Source organism: Brachyhypopomus gauderio, unplaced genomic scaffold (genome assembly GCF_052324685.1).
Source record: "Brachyhypopomus gauderio isolate BG-103 unplaced genomic scaffold, BGAUD_0.2 sc60, whole genome shotgun sequence".
Classification (NCBI taxonomy): domain Eukaryota; kingdom Metazoa; phylum Chordata; class Actinopteri; order Gymnotiformes; family Hypopomidae; genus Brachyhypopomus; species Brachyhypopomus gauderio.
Window position 1 is genome coordinate 2432380 of NW_027506881.1, and position 10117 is coordinate 2442496.

General features: G+C 42.7%; 1 protein-coding gene across 1 annotated transcript; it reads right to left on the reverse strand.

Moving 5' to 3' along the window:
• Positions 1 to 6352: 6352 nt before the first annotated feature.
• LOC143489198 (FH2 domain-containing protein 1-like) lies at positions 6353 to 9641 on the reverse strand. Its single transcript, XM_076988049.1, has 6 exons — positions 9547 to 9641; positions 9120 to 9190; positions 7472 to 7589; positions 7194 to 7358; positions 6863 to 7083; positions 6353 to 6365 (listed from the first exon to the last, which is right to left on the reverse strand). Exons 1-6 carry the CDS (start codon positions 9571 to 9573, stop codon positions 6353 to 6355), a joined length of 615 nt encoding a protein of 204 aa, XP_076844164.1. The 5' UTR covers positions 9574 to 9641.
• Between the last annotated feature and the right edge of the window lie 476 nt (positions 9642 to 10117).

Genomic DNA, 10117 nt, shown 5'->3' on the forward strand with positions numbered 1-10117 from the left:
GCGGCCCCGGCCCGTAGTCACGCTGCTGTTTAACGGTGTTATTACCTCCCCCGCTCCAGTCAGACTAACCTGCGCGGCCGCGGACTCAGCCTGTAAACACATGAACGAGTTGGACCGGGCCACGGACTGGGCCAGCTGATGCGGGCTGACGGTATGCAGCGGAGATCAGAAAAAAACAACTTGTCCCAGAAAATCCGGGCCGGACTACGAAAACATACAGCAGTTTAAATTGTAGATAACATGTTATTTTAAATGTACTGCTGTCGCCTCTGCAACGTCTAAAGCACCATGTACAAATTACCTTAACACGATTAACACGGACGTGGCGGTCTTAAAGGTTCCAGAGCACAGCACACAGTTTTTTTTAAAGCTATTGAAATTCTTGGATTAAAACTAACCACCAAATATAGGTAAGAGGAAGAAATACCCACGTTAGAGTTGTAGGTTGTTCTTTGGATGCACTTTGAGTAAAACAACTTTGGGCGAACGTAAGGGGGGGGGCTGGGTGGCGAACATAATATGTTACCGGAGGGGTTTAAAATGGACACAGCGATAAAAAAAAAAAAAACAGATTTAAAGTGTGCAGGAACAGTCTGAATCGTGGTTTGAACTAACCTAGGTTTTTTGCCGGGACCGAATATTAAAAAGAAGAATAACCGGGACAGCCCGGTAAAACCGGGACAGGTGGCAACACTAATACTCACGCACATACAGATTTTATATATATATATATATTAGTTGGCCAGTCTTTCAGGAACTCCCGGGCCACTTTTTCTCCCCAGTCCGCCCCTGCTATACAACACACCTTCTCTGGCCAATACAGGAGCATCCCCCGGTCCTGTCCAGCCAGCGCCACCGGCTTTTCAGCTGCCCAATCGCCCTCTCCACGACTGACCGGGTGCGAGAATGGAGAGAATTGTATCTCCGCTCCCGGTCAGGATTACAAAGGGGGGTCATCAGCCACTTCTTAATTTAACAATTACCCATGTTTAAAATTTATTATTCTAAGCTGGAAATGTCAAATGCTTTTATTTAAATGCTTTAAATTTGTTGTGTTTACCAAGAAGCCACTCATCATGCACTCTGCCAGCTTGTAGTCTTATCCCAACCATGCTGTTTGTACAAATCATTGGGTTGATCCAGGCCGCAGTGCCACTACATTAGTAATTAGTAATGCACATTTTTGCATCAGATTATTTGCATGTTTATGAGCATGTGCTTTCTATTCACATAAGCAAATTCCTCCTCAGATGGTGCCTTTATAGAAATGTGTGTGCAGTCGATCGCTCAGATTACATTAGGGAAACCGGCTATCGATGCAAATTGCCATACCATATGGGAACCTTACATACCTAGCTGACATGCAGATGATCCCATCCAAAACAGCTGGCATGGCACGGCTCAAAGATGACTGGGATATCCCCGACCGGTCTGCCAGTTCTCTTTGAAACGAGCCAGTCGCCAGGAAGCCGAGCGTTGTCAGACCTGTAAAGTAACTGGCAATGCGCGACTCCTCACATTTCTCTCTCCAAAACTGGACCCGACTCAGCATGGAGTTCCAAGAGGACAGCTCTTGGAAATCTGAAACGGTTTATAAGCCAGTCATCATCATGGGCCAAAAAATCATAATGATCATGGAAAACGCGCTCTCGGCGAATTTGGCCATTAGCAATATCTTCCAGTAATGCCAACACTGCCATCTCCCAAGAACTCCAGTGCAACAATTAATGCATGTTTATATAATCTAGGCTAAGTGGAAACACGTTGAATGATTATTTCAGTAAGGCAATGAAATTGTCTAATTAATTTACTTTATTTTACCCAGTAAGGGAAGTTGCCATGTCTGCTCCCAGACCATCACGGGACCGACAAGCATGGACGGGCCATGAGGGGACGGGCCAATATACATTTGTCCAATCATGTGTGAATTATGTTCATCCAATCATATTCATTTAGTCACCTCATGTTCACCTTGTGAAAATCTTGTGTGGTTATGGATTATGAGTATAAAAGATGAGTTCCAAGAGGGGAATTAGCTCTCTGTTGCAGATGCCTTGTGTGTCTGTAACTGAGATCTCTGGATTAATCCATACTTGCTTAAATTAATTTTACTTTATTACCTTACCCAACTGCTTCTGACTTTTATTGTGCTCACCATTTAAGGTTTTCATAATTTCAACCACACTACAATGTGTGCGTAAGGGATATGTTAATAGTTGTAATTTCAATGCATCACCTCTAAGTGTCGCTAAATGATGAAAAAACATTAGAAACATACGTATGCCTGAAGTGAAAGTGCCATGAGGGTAGGTACTTTCTCACGTTCAAGTCACATTTAGGACATCTGATCTGATTTGCGTGAAACGTAGCGTGCGCATGTTTTTGTACGTACGTACCGTTGGTACATGAGGCCCCTGGTGTCCTGAGTTTGCTTTCTAGGTATTTGTTTATGTTGAGTTTTCTGCATCTTTTCTGTAATTTTCCTGTACCGTGTGCAATGTTTTTGTTTTTTTTTTCATCTCTTTTCTCACATTGTTTTTGGCGGCAGTTTCAGTTCTCCATTAATTTTGTGGTTTGGCACTTCACCCGTTTCTGTTAAACACCCTCGCGTTGTTTTTACTACCGTTCAAACCACTGCATGATATTACAGTTGTGATCAAATTTATTCAACCCCCACTGAAATAAAGTGTTTTGGCCAGTTTGACATTGATTTTGATCATTTCAGTCATCTTATTTACAATTATATCAAAGAGGCACTTATAAATTAGACAAACATAACATAATATTTATGATGGAATAACCACAAATGTCTTTACTGTGCTCACATCATTATCAGTTTTATTCAACCCCCTAGTGACATTATTTTTTAGTACTTAGTACAACATCCTTTTCCAGTTATGACAGCTTTCAAGCGTGAAGCATAGCTTGACACAAGTGTCTTGCAGCGACCTATGGGTATCTTAGCCCATTCTTCATGGGCAAAAGCCTCCAGTTCAGTCACATTCTTAGGCTTGCGCACTGCAACTGCCTTCTTTAGGTCCCACCAGAGGTTCTCAATTGGATTTAAGTCTGGTGATTGCGATGGCCACTCTAGAATGTTCCAGCCTTTCATGTTCAACCATGCTCTAGTGGACTTGGATGTGTGCTTCGGATCATTGTCCTGTTGGAAGGTCCAACGTCTCCCAAGCCGCAGGTTTGTGACTGACTCCATCACATTTTCCTCCAAGATCTTCTGGTACTGAAGGGAATTCATGGTACCCTGCACACGTTGAAGCTTTCCTGTACCATTAGAAGCAAAACAGCCCCAAAGCATAATTGACCCCCCGCCATGCTTCACAGTAGGCAAGGTGTTCTTTTGTTCATAAGCCTGGTTCTTCCTTCTCCAAACATAGCGCTGGTCCATTGTCCCAAACAGTTCTAATTTAATTTCATCTGACCACAGTACACTGTTCCAAAACCTTTGTGGCTTGTCCACATGACTTTTGGCATACTGCAGTCGACTTTTCTTGTTCTTTGGAGTCAGCAAGGGGGTGCGTCTGGGCGTTCTGGCATGGAGGTCTTCGTTATGCAGTGCGCGCCTTATTGTCTGAGCTGAAACTTCAGTGCCCACATCTGACAGGTCTTTTTTCAGTTCCTTAGCAGTCGCGCGGGGATTTTTCTCCACATTACGCTTCAGGTAGCGCACAGCAGTCGCGGTCAGGATCTTCTTTCTGCCACGACCAGGTAACGTTTCCACTGTGCCCTTTAACTTGAACTTGCGAATGATACTTCCGATAGTGTCTCTTGGAATATTTAACAACTTCGCAATCTTTTTATATCCATTGCCATTCTTGTGAAGAGCAATAACCTCTTCTCTTGTCTTCTGGGACCATTCTCTTGCCTTCACCATGCTTGGAAACACACCAGTAGATGTCTAGAAGGAGCTGAGTATCACAGTCCTTTTAAATCTGCCTAATTGGTGCTTATCATGCTTGATTGCTGCTCGTTGACATCCACAGATGTTTTCAATACCTGATGGAAAACACTGGAATGAACCTCTGTTCTTAGGAGTGGTAGTCGTAAAGGGGTTGAATAATTGTGTCAATGAAGAAATCACAAAAAGGCCATTTAATACTTTGACAAAAAAAATTGATGCTATCTTAGTTGCATTTAGTTCTTTAACAAGTCCTTGTAAGATTTCATTATGAACACAATTACAAATGTGCACTGAATTCCATAAAACCCTTCGCAGCATTGGGGGTTGAATAAATTTGATCACAACTGTACCTATGTAAATACCTTTTGATTCATGTATGTAAATGTTTTGGGTATGCAAATATTGTGGATTACATATGTAATTACTTAGGGTTAGGGTTTTTATATGTGTATGTAGAAATCTTCCCCATGAGTCCTTCCCACTCGTACATTAATCCACAACAGGCCTATTTAAGGAGTTTGGACTTCACTGGTAAATCAATGCCCCAGTGACTTGACTATACCGCCTAGGGACAAAAGAGCCCTAGAAACTTTGCTAACATGAACTTAATTCACAAATGACACACATGCTTTTACTAAATAAGCATCTCATGTGGTTTAAAATATAAAGTAAGTTTATTAATACATAGTATAGAAATCCTAAAATAGTTTTTAAAAAAGGACATTTGAGAAGTATGTTTTGACATTTAAGGTGCACTTGCTGCTGAATGAAATGGTCTAGGTCTGAGATTCAGAACTTCAGGCTAATGAGAATATCAGACCTCAAACTATACATGACATACACGACAATACTGGATAAAATGTTTACATTTATAGTTGTTTTGTGTATTATTAGAATTTATTAATTTATTTAATAAATTTATTAATTTATTTATTTATTTGTATTTTGAGGAAGTACGTATCATTTAAGATTTACACTATATTTGTTTTTACATTTACTGAATAGATTCTTGAACATGTGGTTGTCTCTGCCGATACTTTGTGGATACAGCTGCGTATGACCTGAATGGTTTAGGTGTCTCCTACTTCCAGACTGGTTTGAATGGTTTGTCCCAACACACTTGGTTAGGCAATGGCAGATTTCTCAGAAAACCTGCTCATGTTCTTTGTAATATGACTAGAAGCAGGTGGCAAACTAACCTTTCCTGCTTTACCAGGGTTCGGGTTAGGGTTGATGTTGCTACCATGCATGGACTGTGGGTTCATTCTGCTTTGTGACAGTCTGAGGGATGCAGTACAATTCAGTGGAGGCACTTTTGGAGTGTTTGCCCTAGTACTGTGGCTGACTGAGAGGTTACTGCTGGCAACAGCTCTGCGAGTAGTGGAGGCAACAGTGTTTCGAGCAAAGCTGGGGACGTCATTGCGGAAAGAATTTAGGCTGGTTAGCCCAGAACTCTTCCCACCTGGTTGAGCTAGAGCACGCACTGTGAAACGACACATCTTCTCCACAGTCACTGATTTATGCTGAATTACCGATTTCCTTAAAGATGAACTCTGCATTGGAGGAAGAAGGTGGGTGGATGACATCTGTGGTGATGGAGCAGGGAGGGTGGATGACCTCTGTGGTGATGGAGCGGGGTGGGTGGATGACCTCTGTGGTGATGGAGCGGGGTGGGTGGATGACCTCTGTGGTGATGGAGCGGGGTGGGTGGATGACCTCTGTGGTGATGGAGCGGGGTGGGTGGATGACGTCTGTGGTGGTGATGGAGCGGGGTGGGTGGATGACGTCTGTGGTGGTGATGGAGCGGGGTGGGTGGATGACGTCTGTGGTGGTGATGGAGCGGGGTGGGTGGATGACGTCTGTGGTGGTGATGGAGCGGGGTGGGTGGATGACGTCTGTGGTGGTGATGGAGCGGGGTGGGTGGATGACCTCTGTGGTGATGGAGAGGGGAGGGTGGATGACCTCTGTGGTGATAGAGCAGGTCCAGTGGGGTTAGGGCATTTGGATGCCTCAGAGTACATATGTACTGCTCTGCTAGCGGTCTGAGGGATTCGAGCGAGAGAGACGTCTCTTCTCCTGTTCTCACCCTCAGAAGGTGTGAGAATCCGCACTGGAGGAAAGAGAGGAGGCTCAGGGGATGGGGAGGAAGAGGAGGGGTTTACAAAAAGGGGCAGTCTTGGATTAACAGGAGGCTTATGTGATGTTTTATGGGAGGGAGAAGAAAAGAGAACTGGATTAGTGAACAATTTTCTGTGAGATTTTGTTGGAGTTTTTCTGGATGACATGCAAACCTCTGTCTTTTTTTCTCCCATGATGATGTGAGTTTCAATGTGGGATCTAGATTCTTTTATACTGCATACTGATACATGATTGTTGTGTTTGGATGTTTGCTTGTTGGACTCTGAAGAGTCCTTGATTGTTTTTACATCGGACGTGTCATTGTGTGACGCTGCAGATGAGGTATTGACCTCAGGCACACATGCACTGAGCTCGTTACTGTCGTTTGTGGCAGTACTGTTTTCTCTTTCATTCTCTGAGTGTTTGAGGCACATGCTTCTCTCACCCATATGTGCCTTGGGTCCCGTCTGCATTGTATTTGAGGTTTTCTCTTGGGTTCCCAGCAAACTTGTGAGTCTTGAATTTTTGCTTTCCGCCATCCATTTGCCACATTGATGATCCACCTTATTATTCATTTTGAAAGCCGTTCCAGTGATGTCTTCTGGGCTAGATTTCTGGAGACTGCCATTGCCATGGTCTTCAAGAGCAGGCATCTGTGTGTGTGCTTCTACATGTTCATCCATCTGGCCCGAGCTTGTGTGTGTGTGCGCAGCTGCAGAAGATTGCAGCTCACTTTTGGAGTCTGTCCATCTATGAGTCGGGGAATGTGTATCTGCAGAGTTGGGACTGACGTCACTGGGCTGTTGCCATGAGCAGCGTAGGCTGAACCTTCCAAAAGTAAAAGGACTTTGAAGACTCTGGGGGTGTGGCTTAAACAGCTGCACAAGCTCCTCCTCCTTCAGGGCTGCTTGCACATCAGTCTCAGTGCTACATTTAGACCCAAATACTCCAGGCACCATGTCTCCATCTGCCCAGGAACGGCGCTTCTGCTCCAACCCCCTCGCACGCTTCATCTGAGACTCCTCCCTGCACTCGCACTCCACATTCTCCTGAATCACAGGAGGAATGTTCTTCTATAGTTTTTCTCTCACTATCTGTACACAGTGTAGAGGCTCAAGGTTTTCTAAAGACATTTCTAAGCAAAATAATGTGTGTTTACTTGTACAGCTTTTGTGAACTTGGAACAGAAGTGTTGGAAAATGTGGAAACGGTCATCCAGTATGAATGTATCTTTATCTTCACAGAAGAAATCAATCAGGTCGTCTTCATCCTTCTGTAGTTCAGTCCTGATCCTATTAATGTCTTCTAGAGCAGCACCACTGTTCTGTAGCACACAGACCCACACATGCATGATTGGACAGATACATACATACTTGAGAAACATCCGTTTCATTTGTTAAAGATTACACCAGAATAAATTCTCTCCAGTACACACACCTGCAGGAACATGTGAAGTTGATCTTGTAGCTCTGGGTGAGCCTGAGTATTCTGTTCCACACGTTTAGTTCTCATGCTCAGACACTCCCACTCCACAGTCAAGTCCTCTACACTCACCCTGGAGACACATTAGCTAGGATTTATAACAGCAATGACTTTATTCATGACAAGAGTTGACATTTTTGATATCTATGATGATTACTATAACATAGAGGTGTCCAAATGCAGCCTGCGTTCAAATTTTCACCAGCCCATAGCCTCTGTTGAGGACAGAATTTTATATTTCACCAGAAGATGGCAGTAGACTCAAAAGAGCTGTTTAAGCAGCAGATTTGGTAATAATGGTAATAATTTTGTTGTGATTTTCCTGTGATGTAAGTTGGTTGTTTTGATCAGTGGTACTTCTAGGAGGCCATTGGCCAAGTTTCTTTCTTTTTTGTTTTGTAATGTTAAAATCCTTTCAATATACACAGATATTTCAGCTGATAAAACTGATATTTTTATGATTGACAGCTATCTGATGAATTAAAAAGACAGTTGCTCATTAAGAGCATGATATTATTATTAATAATAATAATAACACCTTACATTAGCAGATTTCAAGGAGCTACAAAAGTTAAAACATAATTATACAACAACATACCTGTAGAAACATCAAAAAAGGTATGTTTTGAGTCCTTTCTTAAAAGAATCCGTGGTCAGAGTCTTGGTTCTCCTGAGGTTTCTTCCTAATCCCCACCATCATAGGGAGTTTTTCCTCGCCACTGTCACCTTTGGCTTGCTCATTAGGGTTCTGGACCCATAGTATTGTTAACCTTTTAAATACTGTAAAGCGCTTTGTGACAACATGTGTTGTGAAAAGCGCTATACAAATAAACTTTGATTTGATTTGATTCAGAGGTATCCTCAAATGGCCCGGGAGAGCATTCCACAGGCGAGGGGCAGAAAGCCAGATCGCCCATGGTAGTTACATTGATAAGCATGAGTCTCAGTGAAAGTTTTCTGTCATCTAGAAGTTCTACTCCTCTAGGGTTAGTGCTGGGATAAATGCTTAAAACAGGATTTTTCACAACAGAGCAAACTGAGAAAACCAAACAAACTAGAAAACTAGATGTTTAATGTACATATGTTTAGTGTACACGTGTTTATTGTTTATTTGGTTGTGTGATTGTGCAGCTGAAAGTCTATAAGCTACATTGTTGAGCTGCAATCAAAATCAATCAACTTTTATTTATATAGCGCTTTTTACAACAGTTGTTGTCACAAAGCAGGTTTACAAGTGTCCGAGTCCAAGCCCCCAGTGAGCAAGCCAAGGGTGACAGTGGCAAAGTAAAACTCCTTAAGAGCATGAGGAAGAAACCTTGAGAGGAACCAAGACTCAGGGGGGAACCCATCCTCCTCTGGCCTATGCCTGTCACCATGACAACAGTTAAAGAAACAGAAAAAAACTATTTGTTTTAGGTTTTAAATGTTTGAGGATTGTTGAGCTGTGTTTAGATTTTAAATGTGGGTGAAAGCAGTTTGGTTTTTATTCCTTATTTTTGCTCTCCTGACGTCAAATGCAAAACAAAGAAAAGTGTGTTTGAGTGTGTTCTGAGTTAGGTATTGATTATTAGTTGATCTAATGTGAGTTCTTGGGGTTTCTCACCGTGCAGCTCTCTCAACATGCTGGAGCCTCTCAGGAAACTTTAGCAGCCACTCATCCTTTTTCTTCGCCTCCTGATGACACACACACACACACACAGTAGCCAAGTGCACACAGACCCAAACTGAGGGTAAATGCATTTAACCAGTACGTTCAAAATTTAATCTGCAGATTAATGTTTTAGAAACTTCCTTGATTTGAGTTCTGCCCTGCTTTGAGCCAGTTATATGATGGTGGTTTAAACTCAAATAGCTCATGAATGCTCTAGAATGACTAATGCTTGCCTGGGTCTCTGTCCCAAATTATGACTGGGCTTTACGTACAATGAATACTTTCACCCACCATAGGGTTAAGGTTACCCCTAATCCTAACCCTAGGTTAACCCTAACCCTAATCCTAACCCTAGGTTAACCCTAACCCTTTTACTCACCATAGCAACAAAGTGCAGCAGGTTCATGCCGGGCTTATTCGCTTTGGTGTCAGCTAATGACAGCAGAGAAGAGAGTTTAAATCCAGCAGCGTTCCCCCCATAGCCACCCTGACAGAGAGGGACAGTCTCACTCACTGCATGTAGTGACATTTCAGATCGAATTAATAACTCATAGGAGACTTATAAATTATGAGTATTTCATAGAATTGAGAGAGAGAAAGAGAGAAAATAGCCTCACTGAGTTCATGATATTTCCTGCTTCAAGCACCAGGTGTAGGACACAGTGGAGCTCCACACAACTCAGCAACTCTACAAAGTTAAAAAACAAAGCATGCATTGTAGTTTTCTATAATATGACAGCTGTGGCCCAACAGACTGTATGATGGTAGGACAACTCAAGAAGACTGAAGGAGAGAATAAAGAGACCGACAGCGAGTGAAAGAAAACGAGAGCGCAGTGATCACCTCTGGCAGCATAACGAACAGTACAGATGTTCTGCTTCAAGGATGAACACAATGGAGAAAATTCCTCTTTCAGTAGCAAAGCCTCTATTCGCAGATCAAAGCTACAA